The following is a 22,412-nucleotide window of genomic DNA, read 5'->3' as shown; positions in this document are numbered from 1 at the left end:
GAAAATAAATTACCCATTGCCTCACATTGCTCATGTCTATTGTATCATCTCCATTCACCTTTAGCAAGTGTGTATGGATTTCAGTCAGTGCAATTTCTTCAGCAGTAAGGAATTCAATCACACATTACTGTTTTATACACTCCCCTGCTGGTGACAACTACCACAGAACAACGTAACCAACTGAAAATGAAAGAGGGAGGTTCAAGCATTAGCACTAGACCAGAGACATCTTGAATGGGCATCCAAAGTCACCACAAAAAAGTAGGAGGGATTAATTTTGGAATGACACTCGTATTTTATCAGATTTTTACTCAAAATACAGGGTGACCTAAAAATCTGTTAACATTTGAGATTCAGTACTTCACAGAATAATGTAGGTAGAGAGGTAAACACTTACACACATGCTTGAAATGACATGAGGCTTTACTGAAATAAAAAAAGTGCACAAAATGACCAACAGATGATGTTTCATATGATACAAAAGGAATAATTGGCACAACAACTGATTTTTTAACAATGAAACTTCCTGGCAGATTAAAACTGTGTGCCCGACCGAGACTTGAACTCGGGACCTTTGCCTTTCGCGGGCAAGTGCTCTACCAACTGAGCTACCGAAGCAAGACTCACGCCCGGTACTCACAGCTTTACTTCTGCCAGTATCTTGTCTCCTACCTTCCAAACTTTACAGAAGCTCTCCTGCGAAACTCGCAGAACTAGCACTCCTGAAAGAAAGGATACTGCGGAGACATGGCTTAGCCACAGCCTGGGGGATGTTTCCAGAATGAGATTTTCACTCTGCAGCGGAGTGTGCGCTGATATGAAACTTCCTGGCAGATTAAAACTGTGTGCCCGATCGAGACTCAAAGTTTTAATCTGCCAGGAAGTTTCATATCAGCGCACACTCCGCTGCAGAGTGAAAATCTCATTCTGGATTTTTAACAATGTTAGAAATGTTCCTTGCAACAAATGCTCAACCTGTTGGCTGTCATTCATCAATAATATCTGTAGCCAAGAGACAACGTTGTGAACAGCACTGTACAGCACATCAGTAGGTATCGTGACAAATTGTTGTCAGATGTTGTCTTTCAGCATCCGTGGGGTAAGTTGATTGTGACAGACTTGTGACTTCAGGAAACCATGGAATGAGGTCTGGGGACCTGGGGAAGCTCAGCTCATGATTCTCACCAAATTAGGTGCCAAAGGGGTCTTCCACACATGTAACAATATGGGGTGGAGTGCTATCCTGTGTAAAAGTCATACATTCCAGCAGTTGGTTATTAGCCATGCTAGAGGTGATGTGATACTGTAACACACTGGTATACCTCACACCTCTCATGCTGACAGTTTGAAAGGCAGCACCTCACATTTCCTCAAAGAGAAAGGGTCCAATCATGATTGATGTGATAAATCCACACCACACCATGACTCTCTCGTTGTCCAGTGAGATTTGCCGAATGTTGTAGTATTTTCAGTTGCTCAAATTCTGCAGTTGTGGGTGTTTTCATGCAGCATCACTTACATGTTGTTGCCCAGTGAGAGCATTGGCTGGTTTTTGCACCTTCTTTTCATTTAAATAAAACCCCATGTCATTTCAGGCACGTGTGTCAAGTTTTACATCTCTACCTCCATTGTTTCAGGAACAGCATGTTTTCAAATGTTAACAGTCTTTCAGGTCATCCTGTAAAATTATGAGACAAGTGTGTGTACATTGGAAAATGTACGTTCAATCTTACCAAACATTCAACAGAGAAGAGTTGTGCTTGTTTCAGTTATTAATGGCAGCTGTTATTTTGTACTCCTTTCCTCTGTGGTCAATTTTGTTTGTAGCACCCAGAAAAAAGGGGCTGAGGTGAAGTAGCACAGTAGTCAGTACACTGGACTCACATTTATGGGGATGATGGTTACAAACCCGCATCCCCATCCACATTTAGGTTTTCCAAGATTACCATAAATCACTTAAGGCAAATACTGGGATTGTTCCTTTAAAATGGCATGGCCAATTTCTGTCTCCATCCCTCCCTACTCTGAGCTTGTGCTGTGTCCAGCGACCTCATTGTTGACTGGAGTTAAACAGTAATCTTCTCCTCTAGAAGAAAGGGAACTTTATTTCACAATCCAATGATAGTCCATTTAACAAATGGTTGCATCCATAGTAGTTACATCTCATCAGTAATGAGTACACAAAATCATTCCACCTCACTGAAGGTATTACTTCTGACTGGGGAATATGTGTGTGATGAATACTGTTACATATGTGAGTAATGTGGGATATGATTCCTCTGAAATGTGGGTATCTGGTATTCTGTTATAAATTTCATTATGAATGGCCCCTGGCTTCCTTTATATTCATTGCATGACAAGCATAGGAGTGCCACGATTCTCTGGAAGTGCAACAGTCATCTTCCACTTCATATGTGGGTATTATATTCTGGACAATAGGATAATGATATGTGCAGAAATACTTGTCAAACCACTTTTTTTTTTTTTTTTTGTGAACTGTCGAAGATATAATCCTTCTCTATTTAGTGGTGGATATTCTCTGCTTTCTGGTTAATCATTTTGTTATAATAATGGCAGGTGTATATTGTTGCTATTTGTCATGTGGGGAAAGGTGTGAACAAGACAAAAAATGGAGTGCAAGCTTTGTACATAATTCTATATAAAGGACTAGTATAACATATTTAATGTACTTGGATTTTGTTTCCTCATCCAGCTCATCCTTGTGGGTAATATGTTGCTGAATTCCAATCTGTATTTCACCTCTAATTGTCGCCATGGTTATACCAGGGTTTCTCATCATATAAGTAGTACATGTGCTGTCATATAACACGGGATTAGGCACCATTTACAAATTTGTAAGAGGTGCTTGATCATCAGTGTGCACACTTAGTTTTGTACTGAAAAAGAACAGGGCACAAGCAGCTCTGACTCAGAGCTAGTTAAGAAAACTGCTGAATGTCACAGATTCTATACTGAATGTGCAGCTGAGTTAGCACCTCTTTTAGCTATAATCTGCCACAGATTCCTTGAACAAAAATCCATGACCAGTAGTTGGAACAAAGCACAGGTCACATCCATCTATGACAGAGGTAGCAGAAGTGAAATGACCTTCTCAATGTCACCCAGCATGGGTTCTGAAAACGTCGATCACATGAAACCCATCTCCCTTTTTTCTCACATCCTGAAAGCTACAGATCAAGGCAGTAAGGAAGATATAGTATTTCTAGATTTCCAAGAAGCATTTGATTCAGTACCCCATCTACACTTCACACTGAAGAGGCAAAGGAACTGATACACCTGCCTAATATCATGTGGGGCCCCCGTGAGCACAAAGAAGTGCCACAACACAATATGGCATGGACTCTGCTAACGTCTGAAGTAGTCCTGGAGTGAACTGACACCATGAGTCCTGAAGGGCTGTCTATAAATCCGTAAGACTACGAGGGAGTGGAGATCTCTTCTGAACAGCATGTTGCAAGGCATTCCAGATATGCTGAATAATGTTCATGTCTGGGGAGTTTGATAGCCAGCGAAAGTGTTTAAACTCAGAAGAGTGTTCCTGTAGCCACTCTGTAGCAATTCTGAATGTGTGGGGTATCAGGTTGTCTTACTGGAATCGCCCAATTCCATCAGAATGCACAATGGACATGAATGGATGCAGGTGATCAGACAGGATGCTTACGTACGTATCATCTGTCAAGAGTCATATCTAAGTGTATCAGGGGTGCCATATCACTCCAACTGCACGTGCCACACATCATTATAGAGCCTCTACCAGTTTTGAACAGTTCCCTGCTGACATGCAGGGTCCATGGATTCATGAAGTTGTCTCCATGCCTGTACGTGTCCATCTGCTTGATACAATTTAAAACAAGACTCGCCTGACCGGGCAACATGTTTCCAGTCATGAACAGTCCAATGTTGGTGTTTACGGGCCCAGGTGAGTCTTAAAGCTTTGTATCATGCAGTCGTCAAGGGTTCTCGAGTGAGCCTTACGCTCCAAAAGCCCATATTGAAGCAGCAGCAGTAACAGATTTAACAACTGTGCCAGACACTTGTCTTACATAGGCATTGCCGATCACAGTGCCGTATTCTGCCTGTTTACCTATCTCTGTATTTGAATACACATGCTGATACCAGTTTATTTGCCACTTCAGTGTATTATCAGAAGTACACTCATGTGGGGTATCAAGAAAAATATATTGATTGAGAGTTTTTTGTTAGGGAGAAAGCCTCATGGTATCTTGGATGGAACTTCAACAACAGATATATAAGTAACTTTGGGTGTGCCCAAGGGAGTGTGTTGGGACCCTTGCTGGTCATGTTGTATATTAAAGACCTTGCAGACAACATTAATAATCACCTCAACCTTTTCATGATAATGCATTTATTGATAAGAAGGTATCCTTATGTAGAATTTTGCACTTCACAAAATGAAAAAGATAACTATAGTATTATATGACTGCAGATCAATGATTCACAGTTGGAATAGGTCAACTCGTACAGATATCAGGATATAACACATTGTAGGGATATGAAATGTAGCAGTTTCATAGGCTCAGTTATGGGTGAGGCAGGTGGCAGACTTCAGTTTGTTGGTATAATAGCAGGGTAATGAAATCGGTCTACAAAGGAAATTGGTTACCAATCATTCCTGAGACCCACCCTATAACGGTGCTCAAGTGTGTTGGACCCATACTAAATATGGCTCATAGCTGATTTTAAATGTATACAGAGAAGGGCATCATGAGTGATCCCAGGTTTGATTGACCCATGGGAGAATGTCACAAAGTTGCTGAAAAAACTTAACTTGCAGACACTTGAAGATAGCCACAAACTACCCCAAGAAACCTACTTACAAAGTTTCATGAACTGGCTTTAAATGATGACTCTAGGAATATGCTGCAACTGTCCACCTGTCGCTCTGATAGGAACCGTGAGTCCAAAGTTAGATGAATTATAGTGTGCATTAAGTTATTTAAACATTTGTCCATCCCGCGATCCATATGTACAATGGGAAGTACCCTCTACCAGCAACTGTTGAACAGTTTGCAGAGTATGGATGCAGGTGTAGGTGTAGATAATCGAAAAAATTATGGAACCAATTTTAAAAGAAGACCAAAAAACTAAAAATTTCCAAGTTTTACATGACCAAAAAAGTGTTCTGGCATATGACAGAAATTTATACTGGATGCTGTTACTCAGGGGGCCATAAGAAGGAAAATTCCATGACTTGTATCTAAGGAAATGCTTCTTGTATGTAGGAAAGTGCTTTCCAGCAGTAGCAGGCCTATTGGGAAATTAGAAAACTCAAGTGGAAGGCTGTACTGGCACGAGTAGTAAAACTGTTAGTTGCGTTAATAATTTTTCCTTCGTGGGGGACCACAGTTGCCTAGAACTTTTTGAAAGAAATTTATGCCATTTGACTGTAGATTTGTATTTGTTCATTTCAAACAATCATGATTTCAACTTTGTAGCCAATCTCAAGCACAATTTAAAATGTCAAAAAATGTCTGCCCTCCTAACTGACATGTCATCATCGAAATAACATTTGCCTGCTCTTGTAAACTATTTGTTGTACCGTATATGCACAGTTTCAGTATATTATGTCTCTTAAATATATACACATCTCCTTTAATACAACAACTGGTTTATGAGATCAGATAAATGTTATTTCAATGATGACGTGTGAATGAGGCAGGTTGGTTGTTTTTTGAGATTTCAAATTGCCCTTGAAAATGGCTATAAAGCTGAAATCCTGACTGTGTGAAAAGAGTGAATACAAATCTACAGTCAAATGGCAGAAATTTCGTTCAAGAAAGTTGATGTGTTGTTCAGAAATTCAGTTTCAAATAAAAAAATCAATAAATTACCTATAATGATGGAAAATAATTGAGTGTAAGAGGAAAGAGACAAATACTTGTGAGGAAATAAGACCCTTGCAAAATAGGCAATGGGTTCTTTATTACAATTATGAAACTAGGTGGAATTCAAATCATCCCAGAAAGTTTGCATAGCAGCAACAAAATATAACTTGTATGACTGTGACTTTGGGGAAAAAAAGAGACAATAAAACAAAGAAGACAATGTCTAAAAAAATGCCTTGGGTGTCAGAAAATGTATATGATAATCACATGTGGAATTCAAACAGTGTTGCATTCTGTATGGGTTTGTGTAGTGTGCCGGCATAAATTTTTTTGGGCAAAAATGTGGTGTATTAAAGAGTGACACAGGGCAAAAAAAAGAAAAAGAAAAAAAGGATCATGATTGTTATTCATGTATGAAATTGAGGAAGAATTCCATAATTAAATTTCCAGTAATCAGTGACATAGAATTTCTAATCACTGGTAATGTCAGGTAGTTAGTTTAATCTTTTTCTAATTATTTTTTTATTATTATTTTTTTTTTTTTAAATTTGTCGTTCTGCCCTGCGAACTTTATCCTAGCTAATCACTGTGCATCACAGTTCAATTTTATTAACTGTACTTATGCACAACAGATACCATTCCTCAGTTATTGAGGACTGCTTGTATACTAAACAATAATATTCACTTTCCCATTTTACTGTTTCTTAAAAGGCTGAAATTTGCCTTGTATACTCAACAGCCACCGAACAAAATGCATTACAGTGGTGGTAGTGCACTGGTATGACAGCTAGGCTCAATCACAGCCTTTGTGGATTGCAGCAATGAAAGCAACTACAAGCTAACTCTGAACTCTCAAATGAGGGAACTATTCATTAATAATGGTAAAGTGATATAACTGTCAAAATTCAAGCTTTACACCCAAGTTTTCTTTGTGGTAGTAGCTATAACAGTAATGGCAGTCTCGGGGTGTAGCCTGGTATATTATTGCAATCAAATGACTAGCCAGAAAACAATGAAAATCTCCCCCTAAGTAGAGAAGTGTTATTTAAACTATATTCAGGATACTGTTCAAGGAAGTATGATTTTTGACTTCGTGGTTCTTCAGTATTGACATTCCACCAAAACTGCTCAAAAATGCATGGTTTGTGATATTTCCCCCTATTCCAACCCCATTTCTGTCAAAATATGATGTATACATAAGAAATAAAAGTACAGACTTCAATGTTTTCATTGATGTGCAGTGTATGAATGGTCATCAGGCAATATAACTAGAAAAGGAACTGTATGCTAGACATCAGTCATCATGAAGTGGATGACACCTCTATCATGTTACATATTGTTTTCAATGGGTGTTGTAGTACTGTAAATAATCTGCACTTTTTACAACTTTGTTGTTTGGGACTGATGGATGCGACAAGTCATTGTTATAGTAGCAAACCACATCTGCAGCACCAATTATATTGGTAATGAAAAAAACAAAAGCTTCACGATACTACAGCCAGGAAATGAGAACAAGATACTCACTCTCTGTGATTAATTCAGACTGTATTTTTACTTCCTAATATTGCCAAGTGTCAGGGCTAATCAGAAAACATGATGTTAATTATTTAAATCTATCTTATAACTTACTATTTTCATAATAGACAGTGAAACACTTTTGGGCTATCAAAGTAGTTGTGGAAGTAGTTCTTGGTGACAGATGAATAGGTTCTAAAATGTATCATAAAGGATTGCTTATGACTGAAGGGGTAAGATCTAAACTCCTGTAAGACTTATACAGGGTGTTCCATCTATCTGATGACTGCCTGCACGGCACAGTCGATGCCACACAGTGAGCGCTCCATTGCCCGGCGATCAGACACAGTGTTGCCCGGCTACTGCTGTGGTACAACACGTCTGCATTTAAATTATAAGTGAATAAATTTTGTACTCAACAAGTCATGCAAGGAGATGCTGGAAATGCGTGCCATTATTTTCCATGCATTTCTGGCATCTACTCAAGAAATTATTAATCACACTATGTAATTCTCTCTGAAATATTGAATTAATTGATTCATGGATATTATCCTTGAGTTCCTTTATCATGTGAGGATTTGTTGTGTACACTTTGTCCTTCAGTGCACCCCACAAACAAAAATCACAGAGTGTTAAATCAGGACATCTAGGAGGCAAATATTGTTACTAATCAGCTTTTATCTCACACATCATGAATTGCATACTAAGAAACATTGGCCATACGAGCCCTGACTGAATCCTGTTGAAAAAATGTGATGCTTCATTCTCTTTCACCCCAGTTCAATAAAAAAATGTTCGCAAAATGTTTTGCACGTATCTTTCACTTATAACTGTGTCATTAAAAAAAATTGGGTGTATTATTCTTTCACCACTAACTGTGTACCACACCCCTACTTTCTGATCATGAAGAGGTTCCTCATGAAGCACAACAGGTCTGTGCGCACTGCAATGTCAACAGTTTTGGGAAGTAACATATCCGTGTAAATGGAACCAAGCCTCATCTGAAAACAGAATGAGGTAAGGATCCATTTCACCTTCATGCACTTGTTTTAAAACCCATTTGTGAGATCACGAGGTCAAAGTTCTTGTACTACAGATACTTTATAGGGCGTTAGCTTAAACAGCTTAGCACCTCTTTGTGCAGAGGTGCATGATATTTGTGTTTGCTGTGAAAGATGCCTAAGAGACGTTTAAGGGGAACTTTCCAGGCAATATGCAGTGTCTTGAACACCTCACATTTCACGAAATTTATTCACTAATTTGTGAACTGCATCACGACTTAGAACTCACACCTGGAAACTACTGTTCAAACAAACTATCAACAGTATGAGCTGACTCTGTATGCATATACGAATTGCAAATATTGAATAATTCACTCTTCCCATTTTTGCATTCACAAACTTCACTGTTATACTCATGATGCCTGTTTCACTGCTCGAATGACACTGACCGACAAGGTGCGTATGTCTGTATGGCCTACAGGCTAAAACTTACAACAAAAGATGGGGGCATAGTGTGGTCCCACTGGTCCCATTCAATTGGCGAGAGCAGCTTCCATGGCTGGCCTGGAGTACCCTGCGCAAGCAGTCATCAGATAAAGTTAAAGTTACCGTTACTGTATCATTGTATTGAATAGTAATTGTATACATTGTTAAAGCTACACTACCAGAAAAAGAGCAGTATCCTCAAGACAGGGTCATTTTCGTGACAAGTGACATGGCAGCTAGTTCATCATTGTAGGAACAGAGGATCAAATATGTAAAATGACAAGGCCTAGTAGAAATCCCTAAACATCACAGGAGATAATGAATTTAATTGTTGAAAGAAGAAAATGTGAAAATGCCATAAATGAAGCATGTGAAAGGAGATACAAATGTCTAAACAATGAGATTGACAGGAAGTGCAAAATGGCTAAGCAGAAATGACTAGAGGACAAATGTAAGGATTTAGAAGCATATTTCACTATGGGGAACATAGAAACCACTGACAGGAAAATTAAAGAGGTCTTAGGAGAAAGAAGCAGCAGCTGTATGAATATCAAGAGCTCGGATGGAAAACCAGTACTAAGCAAAGAAGGGAAAGCTGCAAGGTAGAAGGAGTATATAGAGGGTGTATATAAGACAGTTGTACTTGATGGTAATAGTATAGAAAGGACAGAGGACGTAGACAAGGATGAGATTGGAGATATGACTCTGTGAGAAAAATTTGACCGAGCAGTGAAAGACGTATGTTGAAACAACGCCCCAGGGGTAGATAACATTCTGTCATGACTAACAATAGACTTGGGAGAGCCAGCCATTACAAAACTATTCCATATGGAGTGCAAGATGTATGAGACAGGCGAAATATCATCAGACTACAAAAAAAATGTAATAATTCCAATTTCAAAGAAAGCAGGCACTGACAGATTGCTACTTCCTATAAAGAAGACACATCAAGTTGCAGTCGAGATGCTGTCTGGTGGAGTGTGCAGGGACTAGACTGCCAACAGGTACAGCATCAGGAGGTTGTGGGGCAGCAAGGATATTGGAATACATCCGAATTGTGAATTAGATTAGGAAATGAGACACTTAAAGTAGTAGATCAGTTTTGCTACTTGTGCAAAGTCAAGATGATATAAAATGTTGACTAGCAATGTCAAAAAAAGCATTTCTGAAGAAAAGAAATTCGTTAACTCAAATATAGGCCTAATAGTTAGGAAGTCTTTTCTAAAGGTATTTCTCTGGAGTTTGTCATGCATGGAAGCAAAGCATGGATGATAAACAGATCAGACAAGAAGAGAGTAGAGGCTTTTGAAATATGGTGCTACACAAGAAAGTAGGTTAGATCGATAGATTATATGAAGGGAAGTTGGGGGAGGGGGGAGGTGAAAATCACACAGGGAGACCAAGAGATTAATACAGTAAGCAGATTCAGATGGATGTAGGTTGCAATAGCTGTACACAGATGAAGATAGTTGCACAGGATTGAGTAGAATGAAAAGCTGCATCAAACCAGTCTTCAGACTGAAGACCACAACAATAATATAATAAATTCAGACCAAATGAGAAGTACACAGCACAGTAAATGGTGCCCAAACAGTTGAATAAATTTGCAGTTTACCCATCTCTGTTGGCAATGTAGGTGTGTATACTCACATGCTAAGATTGCAAACAATCGTAAAGGTGCCAAATGGTATCCTGTGACAGATTGTCCCAAGCATCTTGGGCCTTTTGTTGCAGTGTGTTAAACTGGTGAGGCATATAGTGATCTTACTGGCAAGGGCAGTTGTTGTTCATCATGAAGAGCATGTTGCATCGCAGCAGCTGTATGTGGATGTGCATTATATTGCTGAAAAACCACATCACCTTCCTAATGAAGCAATTGCCTTCAGCATGTGGTCACTGTCTGTGTAATGTAGCAGGCACTGGTTACTTTACCTCTTTCACAACACCAGAGTAGCCATGTTTAGCTGTGCTGTGGTTTCAGTGGTAGTCTGTGGTCGTATTCTGGCTGCAAGCAGATGGTTTCCAGTGGCTGTGATGACACAGTGGATGCAATAAGTGCTCAGATTTTATCCCTGATTGAAGTTTGGCCTTCCATCATTGCCTGCACAATGCATCTATCTTGATGTTCATACTATGTAGAAGTCCAGAATCTGATCTGCAGGTGTGGGAATATTCCGTAGACCACAGCTGAAAGTTGTGACATGAATATGTTGTGCCCAACATATCCATTGATATGCACATCCAACTACTTGTAGGCTCACAATGTGATAACACTCAAATGATTGATGCTGTTGAACAGGAGTAGGTACTCATCAGTGGGGCATTGTAATATCCACCTCTAAACTCAGCAGAGTTAATGATGTATTGTGACTGTAGTGAAATGAGCAAGGGAATCAAACATATGACCAAATCATGTAGTTTTATAATTATTTATTTATTAATGTTATGACACACTGGTCCACACTAGGTTGAGAAACATCACTGCCAATTGCTGCAATCCCAAAAAGTCTCACCAGTGCTTCTCTGTCATATTCTTTTAACCAAATTGCTTTTAATGATTCCTCTCTCTTTGTCTGACTGCCCAAGATTTCCCTTGACCAGATCCTGTCCTCACTTTTTGTTCAAATTCAACATACCAAGATTTGTGTCCTCCCCTTACATGTTGTTTCAGATCATTATGGCTTGAAGTGTGAGCCCTAATTGTTGATCTTTTAGGCAAGCACAATTTACAGTCAAGTGTTTGCTCTCCCCATTTGGATACAAAATTAATGTAACCACTTTAATGCAACCATAGATATTCATCAGTTGTAGAGCTAGAATCTGATTCCATCATGTAGTTTAAAATCAATCCACTAAACAAAAGTAGTGTGTAACCTGATCTCAGTTAACATACAATCATAAACAGCCAACACCTAATTATTCTCACTCATGCTTGACTGTTTGCATTGATCACGTGCAATTGATTTTAGCCACACACCTACTTGCCCCGAACTTGCCACAACATGATTTCTGAAGATGGTAATTGATGATTAATGGTCATGTGCCCAACTATGCTGAAAAGACTTAGTTTCTGTATGATTGAAGTGATCCATGTAACTTTGATGGGGTTCCTGAACAGTCTTACAGTTGCACATACATCTGCAATAAATTTCGTTTTGGGATCAGTTTTGATACCTATTGAAGAAAGCCCATACTTCTGTTCAAGTGTGACTTGAAGAATTTCAGGTTGACTTTGATCACTTTTGAATTCATAATCACCTGTAATATTACAGATAATTTGCAATTTTGTAATGGATTGTGATTCAGTGCAAAGTGTAGCATCTGGTGAAAATTTTTCACAGTATGACGAAATTACAAAATTCCTGTGAACACAATTCAGGACTTACATTAATCCATTTACAGGTGAATCACAGGGGTAGGGTGGCATAGACATGGCCTTACACCATCTGCAACTACATCTACATCTATATTCTGCAAACCACTGTCCCATTGTACCAGTTATTAGGGGTTCTTCCTGTTCCATTCATGTATGGAGTGCAGGAAGAATGATTGTGTGAATGCCTCTGTGCATGTAGTTATTATCCTAATCCTATTGTCATGATCTGTGTGTGAAGAATATACAGGGGATTGTAGTATTATTCCTAGAGTCACCATTTAAAGTTGGTTCTTGAAACTTTGTTAGTAGACTTTCTTGGGATACTTTACACCTGTCTTCAACAGTGTTCAGTTCCTTCAGTATCTCTGTGACACTCTTCCATGGATTAAACAAACTTGTGACTATTTGTGCTGCCCTTCTCTGCAACCCAAGACCTATGATATTCCCAAACTGGGACAAAACTTGATAGTGACACTCCTCCTCCCCCTTGAGCGTTTCAGATAGGACACCAAGAATTAAAAAAAAAAAAAAAAAAAAAAAATTGATGTTTCAAAATTATGCTCATTTTGTACTGCACATCTTTTTGGTGAGTTTGATATATGAAACATATGTGTTTGATGAAATGTAAGACATGTTATTTGGTCTTAAGTGTGCCAAAATGCAGTGGCATGCCTCTTCACACAGCATTCTTCTATTGCATGAACTGTATTTTGCTCTGTGGAATCCAAACGTGTATGTTTCGTAATGGAAGCCATAAAAGCAGTGGAAATGAAAATGGTCATTTTTATGTATGTCATTTATATAAATAACACTACAGAATATGAATATAATAGAGGGAAACATTCCACATGGGAAAATTATATCTAAAAACAAAGATGATGAGACTTACCAAACAAAAGCGCTGGCAGGTCGATAGACACACAAACATACACACAAAATTCAAGCTTTCGCAACAAACGGTTGCTTCATCAGGAAAGAGGGAAGGAGAGGGAAAGACGAAAGGATGTGGGTTTTAAGGGAGAGGGTAAGGAGTCATTCCAATCCCGGGAGCGGAAAGACTTACCTTAGGGGGAAAAAAGGACAGGTATACACTTGCGAGTGCACACACACACACACACACACACACACACACACACACACACACACACACACACACACACACACATCCATCCATCCACACATACACCAGGTGTACCCTCTTTCCTGATGAAGCAACCGTTTGTTGCGAAAGCTTGAATTTTGTGTGTATGTTTGTGTGTCTATCGACCTGCCAGCGCTTTTGCTTGGTAAGTCTCATCATCTTTGTTTTTAGATACACTACAGAATATAATTCATAAAGTACCAATATCAAATGCGTATTATGTCTACTACAAGCAAAAAGTTTTATGTTAGGAAATAGTTTCACATTTAATTCATACACTCCAATTCCTCAAGCATGAGATTGGAAAGTAGTGTTAGTTCAAAATTTTTATAAAAATTTGGGATTGTCATATTCTTCAGTATAATCTGTGTGATGTCCATGTTTCTTCTCCTTTCTCTTTCTAACAAATGATCTTTTCATTACTAATTCCATAATCAAGTAAGTTGTGAAAACTTATTCTCTGGTTAACTTCACTAACCAGTTCAGTTATCCCATGTTTATTCTCCAGTTAGGCATTATTACATGCCTGTACAAAGCATTTTCTGTGCTATTCTTAAAACAGAGTTTAAGGAGCTGCAGACTAGGGATCACCTTTAGTAGTGTGACAAAAATTTTGTGTCATAATTTCATTTTCTCAGATATACCAACAAGATAATATGTAATATTTCTTACCTGTTATTCCTGTTAGTTGTTTATTCACATTCTGATAATCTGAATCTATATATTTCACTAATGATTAAAATAATGTTTATCATTTGCATACCCAATCAAGCACATAAACAAACAGTGATTGCCATTCACCTGTTTGAGTTTATTCAGCTCAGCTTGTGTGCCCTGTCACCTTTAGTCTGCATGAAAGATTTTTATTTCTAGATGTGATGGGGATTCCCCTGGCAGACACATCACATACACTGTTTATACATTCAAAAATCAACTTAAGATTCATTCAGAAATCAATTTAAAATGTGTTAAAAAATGTTCAAAAACCAACCTGAATAATCGCTAGACCAACATGTGCTAGATGCTAGGCGCTTTTAGTATGTCATGTGAGAAAAGTGGGTTTCACATGATCATTATTTTTTCCAGAATTCATGCTGGTTGGCACTGAGGAGGCCATTCTGTTCAAGATACCTCATTCTACAACAAATCAATGTCAAGGATATTGAATGGTAGTTTTGCGGACCCCTTCTACAACCCTTCTTGTGGACAGGTGTGACCTGAGCTTTTTTCCAAAAACTGGACACAGTTTTTTATTCAAGGGATGTGTGATAGATGATAGTTGGAAGAGGGCAACTTGGACACAAATTCAGTATAGAATCTGACAGGGATTCCATCAGGTCCTGGAGCTTTGTTCAGTTTCAACAATTTCAGTTGCTTCTCAACATCACTGACACTAATACTGTTTTTATTCATCTTTTCAGTGGTGCGAGGATTAAATTGAAGCACTTCTCCTGGGTTTTCCTTTGTAAAGGTATATTTGAAAATAGAATTACGCATTTCAGCTTTTGCTTTACTGCCCTCAGTTTCAGCTCCTGTCTCATTTGCTAGGGACTGGACACTTCACTTTGGTGCCACTAACAGCCTTTACATATGACCAGAATTTCTTTGGGTTCTGTGAAATATCATTTGACAATATTCTGATACAGTAGTACTATCTCTTGACAGCCAAATGCTTGTCATTCAGCATCTCCCTATCTAAAGCCCTACGCTTTGTTTTACGCCTATTATGCAGCAGTCTTTGTTCCTTTAGAAGTTTCTTTACAGAGACTGTGTACCATGGAGGTTTCCTTTCACTGTGGACTGTTCCACTGAGTACATATCTATTCAATGCATGGTCAGCTATTCTTTTAAACTTGAGCCATAGTGCCTGTACATGCTCTTGCCCTGTGCTGAAATTTTCAAGTTTTTCATTGAGATATGACACTACTGCTGTTTTATATAGGTAACTGTTCATTTATATATAAAAACAAAGATGAGGTGACTTACCGAACAAAAGCGCTGGCAGGTCGATAGACACACAAACAAACACAAACATACACACAAAATTCAAGCTTTCGCAACAAACTGTTGCCTCATCAGGAAAGAGGGAAGGAGAGGGGAAGACGAAGGAAGTGGGTTTTAAGGGAGAGGGTAAGGAGTCATTCCAATCCCGGGAGCGGAAAGACTTACCTTAGGGGGAAAAAAGGACAGGTATACACTCGCACACACGCACATATCCATCCACACATACAGACACAAGCAGACATATTTAAATATGTCTGCTTGTGTCTGTATGTGTGGATGGATATGTGCGTGCGTGTGTGCGAGTGTATACCTGTCCTTTTTTCCCCCTAAGGTAAGTCTTTCCGCTCCCGGGATTGGAATGACTCCTTACCCTCTCCCTTAAAACCCACTTCCTTCGTCTTCCCCTCTCCTTCCCTCTTTCCTGATGAGGCAACAGTTTGTTGCGAAAGCTTGAATTTTGTGTGTATGTTTGTGTTTGTTTGTGTGTCTATCGACCTGCCAGCGCTTTTGTTCGGTAAGTCACCTCATCTTTGTTTTTATATATAATTTTTCCCACGTGGAATGTTTCCTTCCATTATATTGATAACTGTTCATTTATATCTTTCTGCTTGGTTTAGTTGTCCTTTGTACTTTGGTAATCATTTTTGCCACAACTGCAACACAGTTATTGATACTAGTTTCCATCTGGACATCATCAAAGATCTGTTTGTTTCAATTACTCGTAGATACAATATGTTCCTATCATGAGTGGGGTTCCTTACCATCTGTTTTAGGTAGTTCTCAGCCCACCACTAACAAAACTGTAATTTTCCCAATTAATTGTTGGATATTCAAGTCTCCAAATGCACTGGAGCTTTCTCTAAAGTTTTCTATTACGCCAGGAGGTGAGTCTGGTGGGTGAGGGATGGATCAATTATCATTTTATGCCTGATACTGAGTATTGCCTAGACAATCCCACATGCAGCTTCAATTTGATGATATGAGTTTCTTGTCTACTGCAACAAATCCACAACTTCCGTTTTTCATTTACCTGTACTTTTCAGATACACTTAAATTGTCCTCAAAAATCTCACTGCTGTCAATTTCAGGTTTCCATCAGCTGTCTGTATTATGTGAGCTTCACTGCTTTTCATGAATACTACAAACTCTAGTACTTTGTCACAAATGCTTCAGCAGTTTACCATTATGGTTTTAACACTCTGACCTGTGGGAGGCATTTCTTTCAATATTACACTTATCTACAGCTATCATTATCTGGATTGGGTGGAAAGTTGCCTAATCTAAAAAAAAACCATATGTGCACCCTGCACACAATCAGCTACCTGAATAGTAGAGTAGCCTCTGATGTGTAGTGCACAGCTGAACCATTTAGGGGGCACTACAGTTCTCAACCTTATGATGCAAGTCCAGGAAATCACAGCCTGGCTTGTCACAAAACTTTCAAAGACTCTGATTCAGTCCTTCCACACAACTCAGAACCAAAGGCCACAATCAGTTCTGGGGACAGTGCTGCAAATTGTGAGCTTCATTGAAACTCCATGCGCAAGGCTGTCTTCTCAACCATCTCTGCCAGTTGCTGGAGTGACCCAAGTATGACCTTGGAGCCAAGATGACAGGCACCATTTGCCCCCAATGTGTGCCACAATCTGCAGTTGATTGCATCTTTTTTCTCAGTACCTGCTGGACAGCCTCTTTAGTGTGTTGAATGAGGCTCTCAGACATACACACTGATAGCACCTAGCATCCTTCCCTGTCACTTGCTGCCATTTCTATAAGGGGTACCATCATTTGCCATATGTTTGAACAGCTGTTGATTAATAGACCCCTATCCTTTTGTGTTTGCCTCCTCTTGACACCGGACATAATAGGTTTTCCCAAAATAGATGTAGTGACTCCCAGTGATTCAGTTTCAGTTTCAATGAGACAGAGTACCTCAAACTTGTTGGTTAATATGTTAATTATAATTGTCATGTAATAACAGATCACATTGCTTATTATAAGAGAATGTTTACATTGCCTCATAAAAGTTTGTAGTAGAGTCATTGTCACTAGAATTATTTGTAGTTTATTTGAAATCCACATAAATGAATTAAAATATATTTTTGTCTTATTGTGACAGGAACATTTAACACTTCATAGTTTTTTCTTCTCATTTAGGTCACTTTTCACAAATGATATGGAGGAGCAGCAAAGAACTTGGTATGGGGATAGCACGCTCCAAAAATGGAAGAGCTATAATTGTAGCAAATTACAATCCACGTGGAAATTACATTGGCCAGTTTGTGAGCAATGTACCCAAACCTCTTTGAACAGTCCATTGTAATGAGAATATAATTTATAAGCAGTTTTGTAAGACAACTGCAAGAATTTTCCTCTTTGTTCCAAATGTGCAGTACAATTATACATCATTCCTCATAGCTAATTCAGCTAAGATTTTTGTAAACAAAAACTTATTTTGTGAACTGTATGTGCATACTGCAAGCTGTTTAGAAATAGTACTCACAGAGCTTGCCCATGCACTTTGCAATTAGAAATATATATTTTTTATCTTTCTGTTTTTAGCCAAACAGACCAACATCAAAGTTGTCGTTTTGTGATATTCATCAGTCTAAAACATCTTAGTTCAGCATTTAAGCAGTAGATTAGTGTATCATTTTGTTAATTTAATGATTATTCTATATAGTTAACATAGATAAAATCAAATCATCTCCACAGAGGACAAGTTGTTTATCAACACTGTGGCCATGTATGCTTTAGGAAGTTATTGCTCTTTTTTTTCATGTACATTAAAGAGCCAACTAGCAGCACTTCTAGCTTTAATTGGAACAGAATGCTTCCAAAACTCTTGTAACTATCTCAGTTAACCAAAGAATATATGTATTTGAAAATAGTACACAGTTTTCTCAAACATACTAAATATTTGCATTTGTTAATTTTTTTGTGGTGGCAAAAGAAGTAATGTTCTCTTGAGTACTGTCATTTGTAAGTGTGAAGAGCAAGGACTTCTGGAAAAGTCAAACACTATAAGAGACTGTGGATACTATTTCTCTGTTGTAAGATGATGATGGGGATGAATTAATTATTAAAAGACTGAAGATTATTTGTGTTTTGGCAAACCAAAGAACATTATTGAAGGATTTTGTTATGGTTAATGTCAGTAATACTTTTGCAGTAGATAATTATAAAAGAAGTTATATATGTTGTCTTGCCAGATAACACATTAAAATGCTGTCATACATTTGTATAATGTGTGAGTCTGCCACATGTGTAATAATGCAGTCTGTGCTTGGAACTTTATTTCAGTCTTTTTTCTTTATAAATGATTTTATTAGGATATTTTATAGAGCACCATACATGTTGCTTGTTGAGCTTCTAATTTAAGTTTTTTCCCATTTTTTTTAAAAAGTTTTAGAGCAGTATGCCAAGTTTAGGTGTTTACACAACCTATAACTCACTTCATGGATATTGACAAGGTGAACTGCATTTTGATTTAGTTACGCTTAAAGAACCACACCCGTACTCCAGATACCAACTTCAGAACCTAGGCAGTTCCTGACCAGAAACAATTATAGTTTTAAATACAGTGGAAATCAAGAAGAATGTTAAAAGGTGTGACTAGATCCAAATTCAGTCAGTTTCGAGTTTTGACTCTTGTTAAACAATATATTTTACAGTTTCAAATCTCTATGTGTTTACCCCTGCTCGTGGCGTATGCAACAGCCAAAATTATTTGTCAGGAGAATGAGCAATTCTATGCTTCAGACAGCTTATTGATTTTACAGTGTGAACAAACAGTTCACCACTAGTACAGTACTTTATTGCCAAGACTATGTCAATATGTGTTTCAGTTGCTTGCTACATACTTCACTTGTATACAGAGTGATGTGAAAACCTCTTCAACATTTGCAGTTCTTGATGTACACTAGATCCCTTAATCTATAATTTTTCACTGTTTTGATTGTTCATTTCTCAGGGAGAAAATATTGTGTGTGGTGTGTATGTGTGTTTATGTTTCTTAAGCGATTTCCTTTCAACACGTATTTGGTATTTTTCATCCTGGAGGTAGGTACTGGTCAGCCATAATGTCTCCCTGTAATTATACAGTTTTCGTTTTTATACAGTTATTATTTTTTTCTGCCACTTCATCTCTGGCCAGCAAGCAAGTTTTGACGTTTAACCTTTGCAAATCTCAGCAACCATATGTCTTTTCCATTTCATACTGATGTTTGAGACTGCTGTACCTGACACTATTTGATATGCTTCCAAAAGCAATAAAATTCAACAAAAAATTAACAACACAAGTACATTAAGTAAAGAACAGTTTACCTGAATTCAAGCAAGTAACATAAAAAATCATAACTTTTACGCACATTCAATTGAAGAGAAATAATAAAGATGATTTTGTGCTATTGACTCTCAAAACTTTTGCTGTTCAGTCCTATGTGTCACCTATATTGTTGTTTTATGAAATGTATAAAACATATTAGGTACAGAAATTTTTCTTCTTTTATAAATTTTGTCTTAGTAGGCACTGAAAATGAAGCAGTTGTGGGGATGTAGTTTTAAAAGAGAAAGTAAAGAATTCTAACAGTTATTTTTGTGTGACATAGTTTGATCTGTGATTGTCAAAAACACATTCCATGAAACATTCTCATAACAGTTTCTGTATTCCATTATTTTATTTTTCAGAAATCAGACATGTATGGTCTTAGGTAATTTGTATTAGATTCAGTAAATTTGCTGGGATACTAAGCTCACTCTGTAAATATTGTTTTATCTATTACTTGCAATTTTGCTTATAAACTGCTGATTGGAAATACAGTAAACAATTTAGAAGTTAATGAATAAAATATATTCCACTTCAAAACAAAAGTTTCAATTTCTTGTTGAGGATTTGGAAGACTGACTGACTGGCCAATTTCTCATGCACATTCTGCTGAACTATCAGTAATGTAAGTTTATGGAAAAGATGTAAATACTTGTATTATGTGTATACAAAATTTCTTAACTTTGTTGTCTGTTATACTGCTGTTAAATGATATTTTGTATTTTAAGAGCCTGTACAATAATTTTCTCATGTAAATTATTAAAGTATTACAGAAACAGTCTTTGGCAGTTTGAGTTACAATACTCTGATCTTTCTTTTAACTGGTAACCATGAAGTTTAAAGTGGAAGAAGTCAGTACATCTCCCAACAGTGACACTTTTTATAAATTCTATTTTTATACATCCATTAAACAAATGTTTTATATTTATTGCACATGGAGGACTGTACATGTGACCATGTGACATGAATACATGTGAAACAGATCTAAATATAAATTTTTATTTGCCATTCGGGATCACAGGATCTCAGAAAAATTGTTAGAGAGAGAGAGAGAGAGAGAGAGAGAGAGAGAGAGAGAGAGATAGATAAATATCTATGTAGAAAATACAGCTACAGGCTTTGCTCATGGGTACTGATAATAATTACAGATTTTACTGTCGAGGAAAAATCACCAACTTTACCTAGTATTTTAAGCACAGGAAAGCAAATCTGCAAGATATCATGCAAAAAATTCAGGCCCTTATTCTCATGGTACACGGTTATGACCTTCTGAAAGTACAGCTTTTAAACAGACACATGCATCTCTTGTTTGTCATTTGCCCTGACCCACTTGTCTGCTTAATGCCCAAGTGCAAAGTACTGTACAGCAGAGTGAGTAAGAGGTTTGTATTGATAACGACCACAAAACATCAAAGGTTGTTGCTGGAAGACTGTGATTAACAAGTCACCAGCCAAGCATTATCTAAGGCACGTTTGACTCCCAATGTGCACAGAGGCAAGGGAGGAATAATATTTTACTCGCATATCATAAAATAAAACCTATAAAGACTGAAGTAATACATAGGAAATTGTCTCCCAATCTTGTTGGTACATGGCATGTAGAGTTTCTGAAAATAACTTGGACCCCAAACCTCTCTGCCATAATAGTTGCTATTCAGATTTCCCTTGTTATACATCAAAATATTCAACATATTCAAAAATACAAGTTGTCTCAAATGGTGACCAAACTATAACACTTTGCACACATCTGCAATGCAACTGAACAATGTACACTGTCAAATTGCAGCCATTGCGGTAGCTTATAACACATATGTGGCCATTACTCACTATGTGGTGGAAGAGGAATAATTCAGAAACCGATTGCAGTCAGGCATTTGGGTTTCTTGGACAATGGACATTCTGGGACAACAGACAATGTCATGCTGTCAATACTAACACATCCACAACTAAACTACTGCAGTTCTCTTGTGGATGAAGCTGCACTGTTTCTTGTAGGCACGTGAGCAATTTAACAGTCAACTCACCCAGTGGTTACATTATGTGATTTAGTACCTGCTGACAATCTCTTAGTCACAAGTTCCACATGTGCATCAGTGTCAGAGAAATACCTCCTGCTGTCTGGGTTCAGAGGTCATCCTCAGTTCGTACAGGCAGTTGGCGGAATTGGTGAAGGCAGAAAGCCTTGCTCGCGGGGTGGAATCTGAGCTAACTATTTGTAGTATCGTTCCCAGAACCGATCACGGTCCTCTTGTTTGGAGCCGAGTAGAAGGCTTAAACCAGAGGCTCAGACGATTCTGTGGAGATCTGGGGTGCAAATTTCTCTACTTCCGCTATTGGGTGGAGAAATGGAGGGTCCCCCTGAATAGGTCAGGCGTGCACTACACGCTGGAAGCAGCTACAAGGGTAGCGGAGTACGTGTGGAGTGCACATGTGGGTTTTTTAGGTTAGTGAATTCCCTCCCTAGGCTCGACAAGACGCCTCCTGAAACGTGGCAAGGTAGGAGTAGGCAAAATCCAACAGCGAATAACGATCTTAATGTGCTAATAGTAAACTGCAGGAGCGTCTATAGAAAGATCCCAGAACTGCTCTCATTAATAAATGGCCACAATACTCATATAGTACTAGGGACAGAAAGTTGACTGAAACCAGACGTAAACAGTAATGAAATCCTAAACTCAGATTGGAATGTATACCG

At 38.1% G+C, this 22,412-nt stretch overlaps 1 protein-coding gene across 4 annotated transcripts in view; it reads left to right on the top strand.

Annotated features, from left to right (window-relative positions):
* Nucleotides 1-20,498, top strand: part of LOC124792827 (protein PRY1-like) — a 542,115-nt gene extending 521,617 nt beyond the window's left edge. For all 4 annotated transcript variants that reach the window (XM_047257973.1, XM_047257971.1, XM_047257972.1 and 1 more), the window contains one exon: nucleotides 17,548-20,498. In XM_047257973.1, coding sequence (XP_047113929.1) covers nucleotides 17,548-17,699 — 152 coding nt within the window. In that variant the 3' untranslated portion in view covers nucleotides 17,700-20,498. The remainder of the gene's footprint in view (nucleotides 1-17,547) is intronic.
* Nucleotides 20,499-22,412: the final 1,914 nt, after the last annotated feature.

The sequence above is a fragment of the Schistocerca piceifrons genome, chromosome 1 (genome assembly GCF_021461385.2).
Source record: "Schistocerca piceifrons isolate TAMUIC-IGC-003096 chromosome 1, iqSchPice1.1, whole genome shotgun sequence".
Classification (NCBI taxonomy): domain Eukaryota; kingdom Metazoa; phylum Arthropoda; class Insecta; order Orthoptera; family Acrididae; genus Schistocerca; species Schistocerca piceifrons.
The sequence above is the reverse complement of the archived record's forward strand: the minus strand, read 5'-3'. Positions and strand labels throughout refer to the sequence as shown.